Source organism: Suncus etruscus, chromosome 14, assembly GCF_024139225.1.
Source record: "Suncus etruscus isolate mSunEtr1 chromosome 14, mSunEtr1.pri.cur, whole genome shotgun sequence".
In the NCBI taxonomy this organism is placed as follows: Eukaryota; Metazoa; Chordata; class Mammalia; order Eulipotyphla; family Soricidae; genus Suncus; species Suncus etruscus.
This window is the reverse complement of record NC_064861.1, coordinates 24,211,536-24,232,865: the sequence shown is the minus strand read 5'-3', so window position 1 is coordinate 24,232,865 and position 21,330 is coordinate 24,211,536. Positions and strand designations below refer to the sequence as shown.

At 38.4% G+C, this 21,330-nt stretch overlaps 1 protein-coding gene and 1 non-coding gene across 2 annotated transcripts; one reads left to right on the top strand and one right to left on the bottom strand.

Moving 5' to 3' along the window:
- Positions 1-180: 180 nt before the first annotated feature.
- Positions 181-286, bottom strand: LOC126029208 (U6 spliceosomal RNA). Its single transcript, XR_007502853.1, has one exon. It is a non-coding gene; the product is annotated as a U6 spliceosomal RNA (small nuclear RNA).
- Positions 287-15,900: 15,614 nt separating this feature from the next.
- PCDHB1 (protocadherin beta 1) lies at positions 15,901-18,333 on the top strand. Its single transcript, XM_049786883.1, has one exon. It carries the CDS (start codon positions 15,901-15,903, stop codon positions 18,331-18,333), a length of 2,433 nt encoding a protein of 810 aa, XP_049642840.1.
- The last annotated feature ends 2,997 nt before the right edge of the window (positions 18,334-21,330 follow it).

Below are 21,330 nucleotides of genomic sequence, written 5' to 3'. Positions count from 1 at the left end.
TTTCTTTGTACACATATACAAGCATTTTTGTAGAGTAAATATCTAAGAGTGTAATTACTAAGTCACAGGGTATACATACATTGCACATTAGTAAGTGCTGCCAGTTTTCTAGGGTATTAGTAGCAATTTACACTCCATCAGCAGTGCTATACTTGGCATTGTCCCGTGCTTTTTTTTTTTTTTAATATGGAATGCTTCACAAGTTTGTGTCATCCTTGCACAAGGGGTCATGTTAATCTTCTCTGTATTGTTCCAATTTTAGTATATGTGCTGCCGAAGTGAGCACTGTCCCATGCTTTTGAACACTTAAAAGTATCAGCTGTTGTAAGGCTGATGATTTAGAATTTTTTTTGTGTGTGTGTGTTTTTATTTTATTTTGGGGCCACTCTCACATTGCTCCTGACTTTGGAGAGGACCCTATGGGCTGTCGTGGGGATTCGAACCACGGTCCATCCCAGACAGCCGCCTTCCTGCTTGCGCCACTGCTCGGGCCCAAGGCTGATTATTTAAAAAAAATTTTTTTTGGGAGGACAGGAGAGATAGCATGGAGGTAGGGCATTTGCCTTGCATGAGAAGGACGGTGGTTTGAATCCCGGCATCCCATATAGTCTCTGTGTCGGCCAGGAGAGATTTCTGAGCACAGAGCCAGGAGGAACCCCCCTGAGCACTGCTGGGTGTGACCCAAAAACCAAGAAAAAAATATTTTTTGCTTTTTTAGGCCACACTCGGTGATACTCGGGACCATATGGGACACCAGGGGATCGAACCACAGTCTGTCCTAGGTTAGCACATACAAGGCAGATGCCCTACTGCTTGTGCCACTACTCCATCTCCTGATTATTTTAATTTTAATTAAATTATTATCCTGAATGGTAAATTGTTTTTCTGTGGCACAAAATTTCATTTCCTTGATAACTGACAAGCTTATAAACCTTTCCAAATGCTTATTGGCCATTCAGATCCTCTCTTTTTATAACTGCTTATATCCTTTCTGCCTTAGTCCTTTAGTTTTTATTTTTGTTGTTGTTTGTTTTGTTTTGTTTTTGGCTACAACTGGCAATGCTCAGGTGTTGCTACTAACTCTATGCTCAGAAATCACTCCTGGCAATGTTTGAGGAGCTATATGGGATGCTGGGAATTGAACCTGGGTTAGTCCCATGAAAGGCAAGCACTCTAGCCACTGTACTCTTTTTATAATCCTGTGTACTTTTTTTTCTTTTAAAATATGGATTCTGGGGGTAAATTATATTAGTCAATTTAATTTATTTGTATGAATTCTGGTGAAATATAAATGAAACAGTATAAACATAGAAATCTATGTTCTGCACACAATACTATAGAAACACAGATGTCCAATATAACATCAAGGTACAATTTACTCAAAAGACAATTATGAGGAGCAATAGCACACCAGTATGGTGTTTGCCTTGCATGAAGCCAACCCTGGAGGAACACTGGTTTGATTCCTGGCATCACATTTGATTCCCTGCCAGGAGCCTGCCAGGAGCTATTTCTGAGCGTTGAGCCAGCAGCAACTCCTGAGCACCGCCGGGTGTGACCCAAAAAACCAAAACAACAAAAAAAGACTATTATGAAACCATGAGTATAATTATTTTTCTCAGGTGTTCAGCTATCCTATAAAGACTATTTCTGTCCCATCCATACCATCATTAAGAGGATCATATGTGCCTGAATTTATTAATGAAAAGATGTCCTTTAAGCACCACCCAATATAATGACTAAAGGAAGGGAAAGATACAAGACTGCATAAAAGTTCAGCTTAATGACCCCCAGGAAAATTTTAAATTTTACTAGTTTATAATTGAGTCAGATGAATTCCAAGACATAAATTTGTGGAAGAGAAAGAACATGTCCAATTAATGGAATTTCTGGTTGTCTGGTTGAGATTCTTCAAAATCTCACAATAGTTTCCCTGCACCACACACACACACACACACACACACACACACACACACACACACACACACACGAGTAGAATGCTTTGTATCACTTGTTTTATTGCTCTGTCCAGCACTGGTCATTACTCCTCTCTTTGCCTCAGCCCCAGTAGTTTGCTGTGTTTGTTCTGTATTAGAGACATACTCAGGGTCTTAGTCATTCCTCTCCTCTCTTCCTTTCCACTATGATCACTGCCACACACTCTCCATCCCTTTGCGACTTTTGTTCCTAGAGTAGCAAAGTAAAGCAGATCTTTTTTTTTTTTTTTTTTTTTGCTGCTGCTGCTGCTCCAGCATGTGTGTGAGAAGTAAATAGCTTCTTTCCTCTTTAAAATCTTCCTAAGTTACATCTAATCGCCTACCTTTGGTCCTCACAATTTTCTAAGTTAGTGACCTCAAATATCTATGGTTTCTGAGGGCTGGGGCTATTTTTTACCCATGCCTCCCTAGACCCCTTCCCAACTACTGCAGTCCTCTGCAGCCCTAAGCCAGGAGAAGCCAGAGCAACCACACACCCAAGGTCTTGACAAGGCAGGCATTTTGCCAAGAGCCGCAGTGCTGCTTTCACTCCACACCTTCTCCTTGGTCTGTATTTGAGGAGCCTAGGAAATTAATTTCCCCAGGGCACAGGGGGAGGAACTGGGAGGGAGTCATACAGACGAAAAATGTAGTTTACTCGCCCCCTGTTGGCCAAAGACTTGAATTATCGCAGTCTAAATAAAGTAGAAAAGAAATCTGCATGATTAAATTACAGCTAAAACTCTGGCATTATTTGTCCATCCTGATTTGTCCACTTTAAACAGTTACCTTTACCCTTGAGGCTTCCCGAGCAAGGCGTTTATCCTTGGGTTTTTGTCTTTCTAAGATGCTAATTAAAATTTGAAAAACGTGCTCTTTGTCTAATTAGTTGCTAGGCAACTGGAAAAAAAAGTGACACCTAAACCATTACTTCCATAGCAAATTCGTGCTTCAGAATCAGCCTAAGATGATATGAAACAGAAATTTCATGTGAATAGAGACAGGTGCTACTTGTGTTTTTGAGACATACTAATTGTAAAATTGCATAGGAATAGCGGTTTGTTCCTATGCAGACTTCTCAGGAAAGCTGACAGGCGGCTTTGTGCAAAATGAGGTATCAACTGCCATAATTCACACAGACTTTGGTACCGCCTTTGCTCTCCTACGCATATTGTCAGAATAAACCAACACAGAGAGGTTGGGTACTCTATTATCACTACATAGCAAGCCAACATCTACAAATGTGCACTTACAATCTGGCAGGTAATGAGAAATGAAAAGAAAAAGAATTCTGTAATATGAAAATTTTTTATAGTCAACTGGTTGCCCTGCCAGCTTTTTATCAGTCTCAAATCAAGAATTCCTATCATATCCCCCTCCACATCTGGCCTTATAGGTTAGCCATTCACGCGGCTGTTGGAACCAGTTGGGATTGGTCAATTCCTTTGTCAGGTGAAAATCTCCGCAGCGAGTCATGGGACTAAACTGGGCGGTGTCGCTGTCCGCGTCTCGGGGGTGCTGAACTGTGGGCGTGGCCACAGGGTTCCTATCCATGACAACTTCCGGTAGGGCGGGGTTGGGGCCGGGCTCTAAAGAGTGGATTCCATCTGCCACCTGGTGGTGGATAAGGAACTGGCTTTTGAAAAAGTTTAGAAAGAACTTTGTGTTAAAACCCCCTTAAATTCTTAAGAAACAAATTGGAGGGTTTGGGATCTTGAACTTAAGGTTTCTTGGAAATAAACTATTTTTAAGAACCCCATAGGATCTGGTTTTGGGGGTATAGGCCAATTTTTACACATTGTGGAGAGGAAAATTCAGATTTTCAGGAGTTACCTCACTTGTATCCAATAATTTACAAAAACACAAATTTTCTCAATCATTTATTCAACACACCTTGTTAACAAATGATTATTTGTAAAAGTAGTTTTATATATAAGCATTTAAAAGCAGTTACTAAGTATTCATAAAGGACATTTTCAGACAGATGTTCTATCACTGAGCCACCCCTCCCAGTTACATTTAACTAAAAGAAATGCTATTGATGCTCTATGTTGTTAGTCAAATACAGCAAGCCTCAGTACATCTGTGAAAAACCACATGCAATCATGTTCACAAAGCAGTGTTTATATTGGGATTTCTAGGAGGTAAACTCAATTCTTTTCATTTTCTTTCAGGTCTAATATAAACTATCAGAGTTGGAAGTATAAAAGCTCATGGTTTTTTATTCTGTATTTTACACCTTGTAATTTTACAAGTACTTTTATAAGTGATGGCTTATTATGAAATATTTACATTTAACTACAGCGCAACAGACCCATATGTGTACAGAGACCCACTGTGATACATGCATACCTGTACAGAGACAAAAAGAGAAATATTTTTATCTGTGCCCTTTGGTTACTATGCAGAAATTCTTTGAGAATTAGGGGGGAAATGCACAACAAATAAAGAGACAATGAAATGCATCAGGTATTATTAGAAAAGCTGTATGCATGATGGTAATGCACATTTTAGAAACTATTAAGTAAAAAGTCCAAATAATAATCAAATTTCTAAATCTTTTTATTGGCTTTTGGGCCACACCAGTGTTGCTCAGGGTTTACTTCTTACTCTGATCTCAGAAATTGCTCCTGGCAGGCTTGGGGGACCATATGGGATACTGGGGTTCAAACCTGAGTGCCACGCAAAAGGCAAACACCCTACCTGTTGTGATACCACTCTGGTCTCATTCTTCCACTAGTGACTGCTATACAGATGTATTTAAATGCATGAAATAAAACTGTAAAATTTTAGCAAGTTGAGTAAAGCTAACTATTTTTCTAAAACAAATTTATCAATCTCAGAAAAATATAGACATAGCCAGGAAACACATATAACTGTGTCAGTCAACTCAGTTAATAATCAGTATTCAATTATATTTTATCAGGTATTCATCTATGGATATTAACATTGAAAAATAGTTGTTATTTGTGTTTAAGGAATAAAACACTATTTTCCAAATGTTAACTTCAATTAAAATTTATGATGAATTTGAGGTTACTTGATCTGTTTTCAATCATCAAAGATATGTTAGGAGTATACTCACTTTAACCTAAGAACCATTTGCTTAAATTAGTGTTTCCTAAATAGCTGTCAAATTTCAGAGATTTGTAAAACCTATAATATTATTGGGGCCAACATGAAAATAAGTAAGCATGCTAAAAGGCATAAAAGCCATCTGTCTAAAATAAGAGTGTAATATGAACCTGGTCTATACATGGAATATGTTATGACTTCTTATGTTACTGTGGAAGACAGAAACACTATACTCACACAATTATGCAAACAATAAGAGGCATTGTCATTAAAGAAACAGATGGCAGATGAGCAGCTACATGAAACTCAGGTACCTCAGAAAGACTGTTAGACCCCCAAAGTCTCCTGTTTCTGTCAAAATTAATACATGAAGAGACAATGAAAGAACACAATCTGAAAACAGTTAAGTCTTAAACTACAGGTGTGACCTCCAGTTTTAAAATACTTATGTTTCCCAAAGCAGCTTTTCCCCTATCTTAAGGAGTACCTATAAAACAATATTAGAAAGAATCATAGGTATACTTATTAGTATGGCAATACAATAAACATTATTAAAAACTCTAAGATTTAACGTTTGTAAGGTAAGTTGTTTTTCTGAATTAAGTTAACAATACTAAAAATAGTCACAGTATAGCCACTTCAGAAGCACTTAAACCTTTGATGTAAATGTAAATAAATTCAAGTGACTCAATTATACAGCTTTAAATCAAAATAATTTTGTAAACAGGAAACAATCTAATAGGATAGAAATTGAAACAAAACTATTTTGTTATCCACTACAAATATAATTGTTTCTCTGGCTTGTCTGAATAGATTTCTAACAACCAAAATAAAGTTGACATCCAGTACTTTAACTTTCAAAATCCTTTTGTGTAAAAATTTTCAAGCAAATGATGTTTTAGGTTCACAGCAAAACTGAGCCCAAAAGTAACATATTCCCGAGCGGCACACACAGGCACCATCTCTCCAGGAGAAATATCCCACACTACAGAACATCAGCAACACATTATTTTCTCCCAAAGTCCACAGTTTACCAGAGTTCATTTTGTACTATACAATTATACAGAGTTTGACAAATGTTTGACATATAGTCACCATTATTGTATCATACCAAATAGTCACTCTTTTAAATCTTTCACCACAGCCTTTTATGATTTTTGTTTTAGGGGGGCACATCTGATGGTGCTCCAAGTTTACTTCTGTCTCTATGCTTGGAGATCATTACTGGCAGGGCTCAGAGGATCTTCTGGGATGCTGAGGATTGAGCCTGGGTCAGCCACATTTTTATGTAAAAAATAGAATAGGAACCAGAGCACAATGGGCTGGAATGCATGCTTTGAATGTAGGAGGCCCAGGCATGATCCTCAGGACTGCCTGTTTTCTCAAGCATAGAGCTCATAGTAGCCTCCAAACACTGTCAGGTGTGCCTTCCCCCACAACCCCCCCAAATAAAAAAGAACTGACATAAAACCCACACCTCTCTAATAACAGTTATGGCAAGCTTTAAAGATACAAATTTAAAAAACAATCAAAGCTTATTTTTCTACAAACTATGAGCAAGTATAATTTAAAATAAAAAACACAATGCTATTTATATTGACATCAGCATCTGAAAAATAAAACTTAAGTGTAAATCAAGCAAAATATGTACAAGAATTATATGAAGAAAAATATAAAACTCTGATGAAAGCAACAAGCAAAGTATGTACATTTCATATCAGTGAAATAAGACTTACTATAGAAAGGATCTAAACTTCTCCCAACTTTCCTTCCAAATTCAATGTGATCTTAATCAAATCTCAGTAAGCCTTAATTTTTAGAGGGACATCTTCAGTTTTACATATAAAATGATAATTTAAAAAATGTAAACAAACCCATATAAGCAGAGTTATGATCAGAAGTAGTACTAACTTAAAACAGTTATGGAAGACCACTGTAATTGATGAGTTCTGAGCAAATGGGAGAATGGAATAAGATGTAACATGAGAAGTAAATGGGAGTGAGATTTTGAGAATCCCTACATATTATTATGTGACATTTATATTTTGTGCAGAGCTATAAACTGCACAAATTACAAAAAAAGACACTATCTGAAACCACTTGCAGCTGAATTTCAGAACTTATTCAATACATGGACCAGCTAAAAATCCAACAAATATCTTAATCTTCCTGGCCTTCAAAATTATGAGTTTGAAACAATTCTAAAACTAAAAATTTAATGTCATAATTTTATAATTAGAAAACTAGAAAGTAAGAGTGTTAGGATAGCTATAACAAGTTTCATAACTTCATAACAAACTTCATAACTTCATATGTCTAAATATCCTCCTGACACCTACATAATTTACACATGCACAAGTAAGTTGCTCCTACCAAAGAGTAACTGTGCAGTGAGAGGCCAACTGAGTTAAAATATTAGAAGTTTCTTCCCAATTGTAGATTGCTGTCCTTTGGTAGGATTTTTCCTTAATTAGGATATTTGTATACATTCTGCCATGGTACAGTTCTTTCATCAACAATTTAATCAGTGTTGTAGGGCAGCTTCTGTGTAAATTTATTCGAGCTTTGTGTAGATACTCTTTATTGTTGGACAGATAAATCCAAGTTATCCCTATTCAACCACTCTGGTCCAACCCCCACGGAAAGCTGTTTTGTGGTTGTTAAGAAATGACTCCAAGACTAGGAACAGTACGGAGATTTGGCCCCAGTTTGATTCATGACACAATTGGCCCCCTTAAGTATTATTGAGTATGGCCTTGTAGACTCCCACACCCCTGATCATCTGGTACCACAGAACCCAAACAATGCTGCATCCTTGAAACTGAATATACAACTATCTGGCTTAGTTGGCTCAGAACCTCTGGAAATGGCCATTCTGAGCACTGCTTCAGAGCCACCTTGCAAAGTGACTCCAAAATGGAGAGGTTTAAAAAAACAAAAACAGGTTCATTAACACTATGCTAAAGGAGAAAAACAAAGTGGAAAATCTGACACTTTCTGACCTCAAGATGTCCTACAATGTTGCAATAATCCAGTTATTTATTTGTAGTTAAATAATATACAAACATAACTACAGGATAGGAAGAATAGACAACAAAGAAACATACCCATATATGTACAATAATCAATGTTTATAAAGTAGCAAAGATTTTACAGTGCAAGCACAGTCCTTTCACAAGTGATACAGGAACAAGTGGATATTCACTTGCAAAATCAGTTCATACACAACTTATATCAAAATGTATCAAGTGGGGGCAGAGATATAGTTTGAAGGGTTGGAGCTCAGGATAGACACATAGGATCCCTGACATAATATGGTTCTCCATGGTGCACCATGAGTAGACTTCAATCACTGGTGGCCCAGAATAAAAAATAAAGGATCATAGGCTTAAATGTAATTGTAAAACTTTCACTTCTTAGAAGGTAACAGAATAAAATTTAGATGAATTGGTGATGAGATGACTTTTTAGATAAAGCCAAAAGAAATATGAACTGGGGTAACAGTAAGGTAGAGCAAGGCACTTATCTTACATGAAACTGACCTGGGTTTAATCTCAGGTATACCTCTTATGATTTTCGGGCCTGCCAGGAGTGACCCCTGAACTCAGGAGCTAGAAATAAGTTATGAGCATTTCCAGGAGTGGCCCCAACCTCCATAAATATACAAATACACACAAAAGGGGTATTTAAAATATATTACTAATAAGATAAACATCATTAAAAGTTTTTCTTTTCTTTGAATGGTACTGTCAAGAGAAAGAAACTCAACCTAGTTTGGAAGAATGGCTGGCACTGAGAACTTTCCAAATTTCTGGAGAGAGGCTCCTGCATATTCAAGAGACCCAAAGAGCATTAAACAAAATAAAAACAAACGGGATCAATACCAAGACACATAGTAATCAAAATGGTAAAATCAAAAGACTAAGACAGACAACTTAAGCAGCAAGTGGAAAAAACCTTCAAATGGAAGGGAAACAACATAAGACTAGTACTAGACCTTCTATATGATATCTTACAATACAGGAAAGAGCAGAATAACATATTTAAATAATTTAATGAAAATATCCCAGCCCATAGTCCACTACCCTGAGAAGCTATCATTTAGACTTGAGGGAGCAATTAGAACCATTTTAAACAAACAAAAACTGGCAGCATATATGACAACTAAACTATCCTCTCCAAGAATTACTAAAAAAGTCATCTGTAAAAAACAGGATCTTGCTGATGTGTAATCAGCTAGATTACACATACATACAAATATTGTAACTCAGCCCTATATATCACTCATCTCTCAATACCAATGAGATAAACTCTCTGATGAAAAGGCAGAGAGGGAGCTGGAGAGATAGCACCTTCGGCAGGGCATTTGCCTTGTACACAGCTGAACCAGGTTCAATTTCCAGCATCCCATATGGTAACCCGAGCATGCCAGAAACAACCTCTGAGTGCAGAAAGAGCCAGGAGTAACTGCTGCATATTGCTGAGTTTGGCCCCAACACAAACAAAAGTAGAGTACCTGGTTGGATTATAAGAGAAAATCCATCTCCTGCCTACAGGAAACACATCTAAACCTAAAGGATAATAAATACAGATTCAAAGTGAAAGGATAAAAGATAATCGTGCAAGCCACCAATGAAAGGGGGAATAAAGCTGGGACAGTCATAATTAGATCAAATTGCATTCACTATAAAGCAGCACTCAATATGTAGAGACAGTGATAAACACTTCCTTCCATTCCCTTGATTAAGGGAATAAATATATCAAAAATACTATCATCAGCAGTTATTCACCAAATGAAGGTCCAGCAAAGTACCTTCTCAGACTATAATACTTTAAAAGTAGAAATTAACCTCAAAAAGAAGATGGAAAAAATTCAACATGTAAAAGTTGAGCAATACACTGCTAAACAACAACTGGATCAAAGAGAAAATCAAGGTAAAAAAGATTCCTTAGGGCCCGGAGAGATAGCACAGCGCGTTTGCCTTGCAAGCACCCGATCCAGGACCAAAGGTGGTTGGTTCGAATCCCGGTGTCCCATATGGTCCCCCGTGCCTGCCAGGAGCTATTTCTGAGCAGACAGCCAGGAGTAACCCCTGAGCATCGCCAGGTGTGGCCCAAAAAAAAAAAAAAAGATTCCTTAAAACAAATGACAATGGGGCTGGAGCAGTGGTGCAAGTGGTAGAGCATTTGCCTTGCATGCGCTAATCTAGGATGGACCGTGGTTTGATCCCCCAGTGTCCCATATGGTCCCCAAGGCCAGGAGCAATTTCTGAGTGCATAGTCAGGAGTAATCCCTGAGTGTCACTGGGTGAGGCCCCAAAACAAAAACAAAACAAAAAAAGAAGGGGGGGGTGTTCAAATAAACTATCAGAGATAAAGATTAGAAATGATAATGTATCCTTCATAAATTCCAAATATAATGAAATACTAATATGAACAACTTAATAATCTTAAACTGGAGAATCTATAGTAAATGGAAAGATTTCTAGATCGCTCAAAGCTGAATGAGAAGGAAGTAGAATGTTTATAAACAAACCAATCACATGTAAGGAAACTGAAACAATACTTAAGAATCTCTCCTGGAATGAAAGTCCTGATCTAGATGTGCTCATTGGTGAGTTCTATCAAACCTTCAGTGAAGATTTACTACTTTTACCCAGTAAGCTCTTCCAAATACTTAAAGACACAGGAATCCCTCCTAATACCTACTATGAAACTAATATTAAACTAAAAGCAGAGAGACATTTCCAGAAAAGAACATTTTAAGGGCCAGAGTGATAGCATAGTGGTAGGGTTTCTGTCTTTCATGCAGCCGACCCCAGGACAGGCTTGGATTTGATCCCCAACATCCCATAAGACCTCCCCAATCCTGCCAGGAACAATTTCTGAGCGCAGAACAAGGAGAAACCTCTGAGTGCCACTGGGTGTGGCCCTAAAACAAAAACAATTCAGACCAATCTTCCTGATGAACATCAATGCTAAAACACTTAATAAAAATCTTAGCTAACTGAAACCAACAACAATCAAATAATCATATACCCTGATCATATAGCATTTATCCCAGGAATGCAAGGATAATTCAGCATACACAAATCAGTTAACATAGTACATTACATTAATAAATAAAAATATATGAACTTATGATCATACAAATATAGAGAAAGCTTTTTATAAGATCCAACTTCCATTTATGATTTAAAAATCCTCAACAAAACAGGGGTGGAGGGAACATTCCTCTACCATATAAAGATCATCTAAAACAAACCAAAACCAGTATTATTCTCACTAGTGAAAAACTAAAATCATTTCCTCAGATCAGGCACAAGGGATCCAAATTGGAAAAGAAGTAACAAAAATTGGTTGCATTCTTTTTTTTTTGGGGGGGGGGGTCACATCTGGCAGTGCTCAGGGGTTACTCCTGGCTCCATGCTCAGACTCACTCCTGGCAGGCTCAGGGGACCATATGGGATGCCGGGATTTGAACCAATGACCTTCTGCATGAAAGGCAAACGCCTTACCTCCATGCTATCTCTCTGACCCCTTGTTGCATTCTTATATAAAAGCAAATCAGGAGAAAGATATTCAGGAGTATATTCAATTTAAAATAGTATCCAAAAACATCAATTGTCTAGGAGTCAACTTAACAAAAGACATAGATCTATATGCCATGATAACTTTAAATTGCTTATGAAAATATAGAACATTTTAGAAAATGGAAAATATTCCATGCTTATAGATCAGAAAAATTAATATTGTTAAAATGACTAATCTATTAGATTAAATGCACTCCCCCATCCAAATTCAGATGACACTCTTCAAGAATATAAAAAATCAGTAATTAAGTAAATATGGAATCAGATAAACCATGCTGAGATAAAGTCATGCTGAGAAATAAGAAATGTGAAGATATCTCATTACCTAAGTTGAATTATATTATGAAACTGTAGTGATCAAAACTGCTTTGGGGGCCGGAGAGATAGCATGGAGTCAGGGCATTTATCTTGCATGCAGGAGGATGGTGATTGGAATCCTGGCATCCCAAATGGTCCCCCGAGCCTGCCAGGAGCAATTTCTAAGTGTAGAGCAGGAGTAACCTCTGAGTGCTGCCGGGTGTGACTCCAAAACAAAACCAAACCAAAAAACAAAAACAAAAACAAAAAAAAAAACCAAAACAAAACCTAAACAGGAACTGGAGAGATAGCATGGAGGTAAAGCATTTGCCTTGTATGCAGAAAGATGGTGATTCTAATCCCGGCATCCCATGTGATCCCAGAGCCTGTCAGGAGCGATATCTGAGCATAGAGCCAGAAGTAACCCCTGAGTGCAGCTGGGTGTGAAAAATTAATTAAAAAAAACCCAAACAAATAAAAAAAATCCTGCTTTGTACTGGAATAAAGTACAATGGGTCAATGGGTCAGAACAATATATCCAATAACAAAACCTCATATATATATATATACATACATATATATAGTTAATTTCTGATAAAGAATCTGAGAACATAAAATGGAGTAAAGAGAGCCGCTTTAACAAATGTTATGAAAAAACTAAATAACTACATGTAAAAATTAAAACTTGATTCATATCTAACATCTGACAAAAATAGATTCAAAGTAGAACAAAGAACTAGAGATCTGACCAGAAACTATAAAGTACATTGAGAAAATATAGGCAGAATGCGCCAAGATTCAGACCTCAAAGGTGTCTTCAATGATCTGGTACTCATGGAAAAAAACAACAAAATGAAAAAAAAAAAAAACAAGTGGGATTACATAAGATTAAAGAGTTTCTGCATAGTAAAGGAAACATGAGCAAAAATTAAAGGACAGTTAACTGAATTAAAAAAAGGTTCTTTTTTTCTTCTTTTTAATAAATTTACTTTTAATTGTGAGAACAAAGATGCAAAGAAAGAGGACAAGGTAAAGTTACAGTAGAAGGACAATCATCCCAAAAGAGAATTCTTAGAAGAAAACTCCTTGCTGATACCTTAATTTTGAACTTTCAGCTGAAGAACATTAAGAAAAGTAAAATAGAACCCATGTACAATGACTTTGTCCCTCAAGCCCCCAGATTGTAGTACATTATAACATTTCTTAGCAGTACACAAAGCAATCTAAGGCCATAAAACTTATGTAACTCCTTAAACTTGGAAGGCATAGGAAAAAAAGGTTCTTATTCAACACTTCAGATAGGTAAGGGCTTAGTATCCAGGATATATACTATTACATTATATAATTATATATCATATAATATTAATATAAACAATCAATTAATAATCACATCATATCATATATCACATATAATTAACATATTGCCAATACATTAATATATTAATATTACACAATGTACTATATTATAAATTTATGTTAATACTTAATCAATAATTAATATAATATATGATTATATGATATATAATCTATATATTATATATAATATATATTGCTAACAAAGAACAACAAAAACAAATTTAAAAAACCCTATCAAAATGTGGAGGAGCCAAAGTGATAGCATGATGGGTAGTGCACACAGCTGACTGATATCCTTAGCATGAATAATAGTGTGCGTATGTTTGTGTGGGGGGGTTTGTTTGTTTTTTGGCCACACCCGGCGACACTCATGGGTTACTCCTGGCTATCCACTCCGAAATCACCCCTGGCTTTGGGGGACCGTATGGGATGCCTGGGATGAAATTGAAGTTCATCCTAGGACAGCCATGTGCAAGGCAAACACCCTACCACTGTGCTATTGCTAAACTCCCTGCATATATGTCTTTTGAATGAATGTTTTTAAGTATTGGAGATAGATTCCCCAAAACAGAATTTCTGGGTCAGTGGCAGCTCACTTCTAAGTTTACTGAGGGCCCTCCATATTGTTTTCCATAGGGTTGAGCCAGACAAAATTTCCACCAGCAGCATATAAGGGTTCTTTATTCATATGTATGATGTTAAGTGAAGTAAGCCAGAAGAATATAGACAAACCCAGGATGATTCACTTCTCTGTGATATATAAGATAATTGTATTAGGAAATATAATATAAAAAAAGGAAGGAAGCTTAGATAACACTTGACTCCAGAGTCTAGGGAAAAGAAGGGTAGGGAAGAAAAGAAATCAAGGTGGAAAGGAAGATGAGAAAGGGAAAAAAGGGTTGGTCTGGGCTTTGGCTATTATATTGGGGAAGTGGGAGTGTGGTGTAGCACAGACTCTGAAAACACTGAAAATGAAACCTGCTTTTAATGTGCCTGCCATAGTTGGAAATGATCACTTTAAACAAGCACTGAGTGCTGAAAGGAGGTAAAAATGATATACATGATACCGCTTCAGTATATTGCAAACTAGTGTTTAAAAGGAAAAAAATAAAAGAGAGAGAAAGAGAGAGAGAGAAGAAAAAATGTCTGCCATAGAGGCAAACAGGGAGGAGGGAAGGAAGTTTACTGGGAACATTGGTGGCAGGAAATGTGTATTGATGAAGGGATGGATTTTAAACACTGTATAAGTGACATTCAATCATGAATCAAGGTAGAAAGGAATATGAGAAAGGGAGAAAAGGGGGTTGGTCTGGGCTCTAGCTATATTGGGGATGTTAGAGTGTGGTATAGCATGAGCAAAATTGTCAATAGACAGGTCTAGTATCTAGTGTTTCTATACTATGAGTAGCTGCATGAACTGAGCAAACACTTTCATTATTTGGGCCTTAATTTAATTATCTGCAATGCCCCCCCCCAAACAAAAATAGGTGGGTGGAGGCAGGAGAGACTGTACCTCAATATTATCAGTTCCCTTATCATTCTCATACATTCTATAATCCTATGATTATAAATAGTTATCAAACTTCTATCAAGTCATTTCAATAATGTAATTAATTTATAGTTTCATTTCTTTTTCAAGTTCAATAGGAAGCATTTATATTCATTTGGTGAACCCACTCATATTATCTAAAACAGTATATTCTAATTAAGAGTATAGATATTGGAATTAGACAAAAATCAAATTGAGTTCTTTCTCTAATAATAGGTGGGGAACTCTAAAAGGAATGAAATAATCTCTCCAGATTGTTTTTCCATGTGTTAAAAATAGTTTTTACGAGTATATACCTCATAAAGTTGTTGCAGGATTAAGTTAGGGAGACGTAAACTTAACACACTACTAGATAGAACTATATAGAAAAAATAGAAATCATACTCAGTAAATGTATTGCCTGATGTCATAAGTATAAATGGCTGCTTCCTAAGCATTTGTAGTCTCTGGGGATAAGGATTTGTACATATCAACAGGCTAATTGGCCAGTTTCCCTGGCAGTGTATCTACAGGGTCCCAGTAGATGAGCTCTTTCTTCCTACTGATTATTTCCTCCAAGCCTCCATACACCCCCTCCCACTGGGCTAGAACTCCTTCAGACCTTACAGATGTCCTTTTGCATTCCCTGGGTTTCTGGGCGAGCTGCCTGGAGTAGCGTACTACTGATCTGTTGCTGTGGGGCCCCAGTCGGCTGCTGATAGGATGACCTCACCTTCAAGGAGTATCCTGATTGGCTTCTCAATTCCCAAGGACCTTTTTTTCTGAAAGGGAATTAAAAGGTGAGTCCCCTGTTGCTCTGGCAACAAACTTTCAACCTTTACCTAACTCTCCAGAATGAGAACATCTCTATTAATACATTTGACAGGCTGGGGAGTTGAGCTGCTCAATGCAAATATTCTTCCAGGTACAAAACAGCTTGCCCGACGCGGCCAGCCATTGGCTGAGCTGCGCCTAGAAGCTGGTCAAGCAGAGAGCAGCAGTTGCCGAACCTGGAGGCAGAAAAGTGAAAGTAGATCCGCAGCAGGGGGCGGCTGCTAGAGCGAGTGTGAGAACGATGGCGATGGTACCTAGGAAACTCTTGCACAGTAGGCAAGTGCAATCTTTTCTCCTTTTCCTGTGCGTATCTGTGGGGGGCGCGGCAACCATCCGCTATTCAGTGGCGGAGGAGATGGAGAGCGGTTCTTTTGTAGCTAATGTGGCAAAGGACCTGGGGCTGGAGGTAGGGAAACTGGCTGGACGCGGGGCAAGGCTTGTTTCCGAGGGCAACAAACTGCATTTCCGGCTCCACCGCAAGACGGGGGATCTGTTTGTAAAAGAGAAACTGGATAGGGAGTCACTTTGTGGCAAGGCCGACCCATGCGTTCTGCACTTTGAAATAGTCTTAGGGGAGCCTCTGCAGTCCTTTCGCGCTGAGGTCAGGGTATTTGATATCAATGACAATGCCCCAGTTTTCCTAAACAAGGAGCCGGTTTTAAAGATTCCAGAGAGCACTCCTCTGGGTTCACGGTTTCCTCTGCAGAGTGCCCAGGACCTGGATGTGGGTCTCAATGGTCTCCAAAACTACACCTTGAGTGCCAACTCCTATTTCCACCTGCACACCCGCTTCCGCAGTCACGGGCCCAAATATGCTGAGCTGGTGTTGGATAAGCCCCTGGATAGAGAGGAGCAGCCTGAAGTCAACTTGACAATTACCGCGGTAGATGGCGGGTCCCCACCCAAGTCTGGCAGTGCCCACATCCGGGTGGAGGTCCTGGACGTCAACGACCACGTGCCCCAGTTCTCACGGCTGGTGTACCGTGCCCAGGTACCGGAAAATAGCGCCATTGGCACTTTGGTGGCCACGGTGACGGCCACTGACCTGGACGAAGGCTCCAATAAGGAGATAACTTACTCTTTAGCTCAAAACCCAGAACCTATCCTCCAGACATTTAAGATTAACCCTCAAAATGGGGAGGTCAGACTCCAGGGCCCTTTGGATTTTGAAGCTGTTGAAACGTACGATATTGACATTCAAGCTACGGATGGCGGCGGCCTCTCTGCTCACAGCAAAGTCCTGGTAGAAGTGGTGGATGTCAATGACAATCCTCCTGAAGTGACAGTCTCCTCTGTATCCAGCCCTCTTCCTGAGGACTCCCCGCTACAGACTGTGGTGGCTCTTTTCTCTCTCCGAGACAGAGACGTTCGAGTAGGAGGGAAAATCACGTGCTTCATCAGAGATGACCTTCCCTTCACTGTCAAGCCTACATTCAGGAATTCTTACTCGCTAGTCACTGACAGAAGTTTGGATCGGGAGGATGTTTCGAGTTATAATATCACCCTTGTTGCCGTGGACACTGGGCCACCCAATCTGTCCACGGAGACTGTGATACAGGTGCTAATATCTGACATTAATGACAATCCCCCACAATTTCAGGAAGACTCTTATATCTTGACTGTTCGAGAAAATAACAGTCCTGCAATTTTGATTGGTAAAGTTCATGCTGAGGATCTGGATATGGGTGAAAATGCTCAAGTAACATACTCGCTATTGCCTCCCCAAAGTGGGGACCTATCAGTCTTTGCTTACCTTTCCATAAACTCGGACAATGGGAAGCTCTATGCACTGAGAACTATGGATTATGAGGCCATTCAAGATTTTCAATTTGTGGTTAAAGCAACGGATGGGGGCTTTCCATCACTGAGTAGTGAAGTTACTGTCCGAGTGGTCATCTTGGATGATAATGATAACCGCCCAATGATTCTATATCCACTGCAGAATGGCACTTTGCCTTGCAATGACCTGGTGCCCAGGTCTGCAGAGGCAGACTACTTAGTGACTAAAGTGGTAGCTGTGGATGGTGACTCAGGACAGAATTCTTGGCTCTCATATCATCTACTTAAAGCCACTGATCCTGGGTTATTTTCTGTTCAACAACAAAATGGAGAGATCCGCACATCGAGGCAGATATCTGAAAGAGATCCCATGATGCAGAAACTGATGATTCTTGTTCAGGATCATGGCCAACCAGCTCTTTCCACGACTGCCTCACTCAACATTCTGCTGGTAGATGGCTTTTCTGAGCCTTACCTGCAGTTCCGAGATCCATCCAAGCATTCGACAAGGGTAAATCCATCCACTAAATACTTGGTCATTTCTCTAGCTGTACTTTCCTTTCTCTTTCTCCTCTCTGTCACAGTGATCTCTGTTATACACATTTACCAAAAGATTTCTACATATAAAGAAAAGTTCACAATTCAAGAGCATTTCTATGATGATTGTAATTTCTCTAACAACCTAGTCCAAGGTAGGGCCAATGGATCCTTATCACAGCCTTGTTCCTATGAAATGTGCTCAGTCACTGGCACTGGCAACAGTGAGTTTCGGTTTCTTAAACGTTTTATGCCCAACTTTCCTTTTCCCCATGGCACTGGAGAGGCCCCAAATCCTAATAGGACTAGGTCTCGGGGGTCAGAGAGCCATGTTCAAGTAGCTGATGACTATATGTAGCTTAAATATTTTTCCTACAAACTCATTAATCCTAGCCTTAGAATTGCTTCCTTTTATCCTAAAATTATTTTTTCGTAGAAAGTTATACATTTATAAGAACCAGCTCTCCTTTGTTTTATCAGTAAAAGTTTAAGAAGCAAGAGATAAGAGTATATTCATAAATTTCTTAATTTTTGTTTTCTAGAAGTTAGAGATCATCTATGAACCAATTTCTTGCATATGATCAGTCATAACCATGGAAATGCTTTATGAAAAGTGGTCTTCAGATAATTAGGTAGAAATAGGGGTTGTAGCCATAACAAAGTGGGTAGGGCATTTGCCTTGCATGTGGCCGACCTGGGTTTGATCCCTGGCATCCTGTATGGTTCCCTGAGCCTGCCAGGAGTGATCTCCGAATGTAGAGCCAGGCTTAACCTCTGAGTACTTCTGGGTGTGGCCCCAAAACCAAAATAAAAGATGGTGGAAATAAAAAGGACTTGGACTTATTTACTAATAGGTATGGGGACAAAGTTGAGGTAAAAGAGGGATCTTTTCCAGAATTATATTATGTGTAGATTGGTGGTGATTGTTTGGGGCCTTAGTTAAGTCTCAAATCTCTCATTATATCCAGATGTCTATTCCTTTCCTTATCAATGAACCATTTTCTAAATGTAGGGAAAGAAAGACAGGCAAGGATAAAAAGTAAATTTGTCACTACAAACTACAAAAATATGAGGGAGAAAAGTTCATTAAAATCAATTAAGTCCCTTAGGAAAAGACATATTTCCAGTTAGTGATTTGTCCTCTCAGCATACAGACAATAGAAATAAGAGAGATATTTCTTAGCAACTCAATCATAAAATAAAATGGAATAGGAAAACAATTTAAGTTGTTCTGATCATCACTATTTTACCTTGGCAAGCTATTTTAGTTCTAAAATATTCTATTTTAATTCTAAAATTAAAGCAGCAATATTACCATGCTGATATGTTTTCAGGGACATATCAATAATACTAATTATGCCTTAAATGATAAAGAGTTTGGGCCACAGTTGGGGAGTTAGCGCAGAATTTATGCCTTATGTGAAAAAAGACCCAAGTTAGATCCTGGGAACCATGTGCCCTCATCCCCAGCAATCTGTGGTCCTAGAACTGAATTTTCTTCTGCCCCAGCTGGTCAAAATCCCTGGGAGTATCCCCCAGACTCCCAGAGCACCACTTGGGTTGGGAGGCCCCAACCCCAAAAATGTTTGGAACAGAAATCACTGAAGAAGCATGTGCATTACACATGTGGATGCCCTGGGTGATCCCTGATACTGACATAGAGGCAGGCATACTTCACATAGAAAAGGGCCAATATTTATATAGAGAATTTAAGAGAGCAACAATAAACTACTCCAATCTTTAACATTATTGATGTAAACCTCCTCCTTGGAATGATGACCGATATTTAATGGTACCACCTGATTAGTTACCTGCTGGGACATACAAAACTGTAATGCTTCTATTGAAAATAACTGTTATGGGAATGAGTCCTGCTGTGATCAGGTCTAATAGTATCTGGGGAGCCAGAAAAAACAACTCAGAAGTTCTTGTGCTGATGAAATGAATCCTTGCATGTGCTATGCATGTGCTTTACTATTTAAGCCCTATCATCATTCCTCTAATTAATTTTTTAAATGTTGGGAATGTTCACAACAGAAACAGTATAGAGAATGAAGTTTTAATATTTCTATTAATTTTTTGCAAACAGATAAAGCAAATGCAGCAGCCCGTGCCCCAGCCTGGTTACCCCCCTCCACTCAGGTTCTGCTTGTCAGAAAGTATTAAAAAATTATCTACTTGTAGTGAAAGGGTGCTTGCCTTGCAGGCACCCAACCTGGGTTCAATACCCAACACCATGTACAGTCCTTCAAGCCAGGCCAGGAGAAGTCACTTATTTATTTAAACCAGGTGTGGCCCAAACACAACCCCTCCACATATTAAAATAAAACATTTTTAAGTCCTTTCCAACTATAAGATGATAAAATAACAAAATTGGATTTATGGCACCTTTTTATTTTGAAAATATATAAATTCCTAGTATTTTGGTAATTATCAGACACTAGGACAGAACAAATATCAGAACTTTAGAAGCCAGCTAGTCCTATATAGGACTCATTATACAAAGTAAAATATGAGGGGACTTGTTTGCACTAGACAATGTTATTTCATAACCAAGGCGAAAATTCAAATGGTGGGGGCCAGAGAGATAGTACAGCAGGTAGGGTGCTTGCTTGTGGTAGTTTGACCTGGGTTTGATTTCTGTCATCCCATATGGTCCCCCAAGCATTGCCAGAAGTAATTCCTGAGTGCAGAGCCAGGTGTAACCCTTGAGTATCACTATCACTGTGTGTAACCCAAAAGCAAACAAACAAAAAAATTCAAAAAAAAACTGAAGAACACCTTTCTGGCTTAGATTTAACCCAAGGTTGACTTTAATTTTGAACTTTCTTTCTTGGGATGAAGTGTTTAATATTTAAATTACTTCAACTCTCAGTAAACTGGATTTTAGAAATAACAAAGGAAATTAACTTTTGTTGTTAAAAGAAAAAAGCAGGAGACAGAGAGGATAGCACAGCAGGAAGGTGCTTGCCTTGCTGGTTCTACATATAGTTCCTTGAGCACTGCCAAGAGTGACAAGTGACCCTTGAGTAAAGAGCCAGGATCAGCCCTAAGCACTGCCAGGTATGGTCTAAAAGCCAAAAAATTGAAAACTGAAATTAAAGTACCTAATGAGTTTGAGCAAATTTCTTCAGTGACCTATCTAAAATGCTTTCAGAGCTACAATTCTACCAGAACACCCACTTCCCTCCATCAGTGCCTTATATTTTATGACTTACATATAAATTATTTTAAAGAGTAATGTTATTGTTAATCATCTGGGTAAGATATTATGTGACAAGTTTCTCCATTTGAAAAGTCGCATTTATTTTATGAGATGTATATTTGGTTCTATTTTATCTTTCTGGCCCTAATA

Bases quoted from the DNA above. Each gene is read 5' to 3' on its own strand.
- PCDHB1 (XM_049786883.1), top strand. From the start codon at position 15,901: ATGGCGATGGTACCTAGGAAACTCTTGCACAGTAGGCAAGTGCAATCT.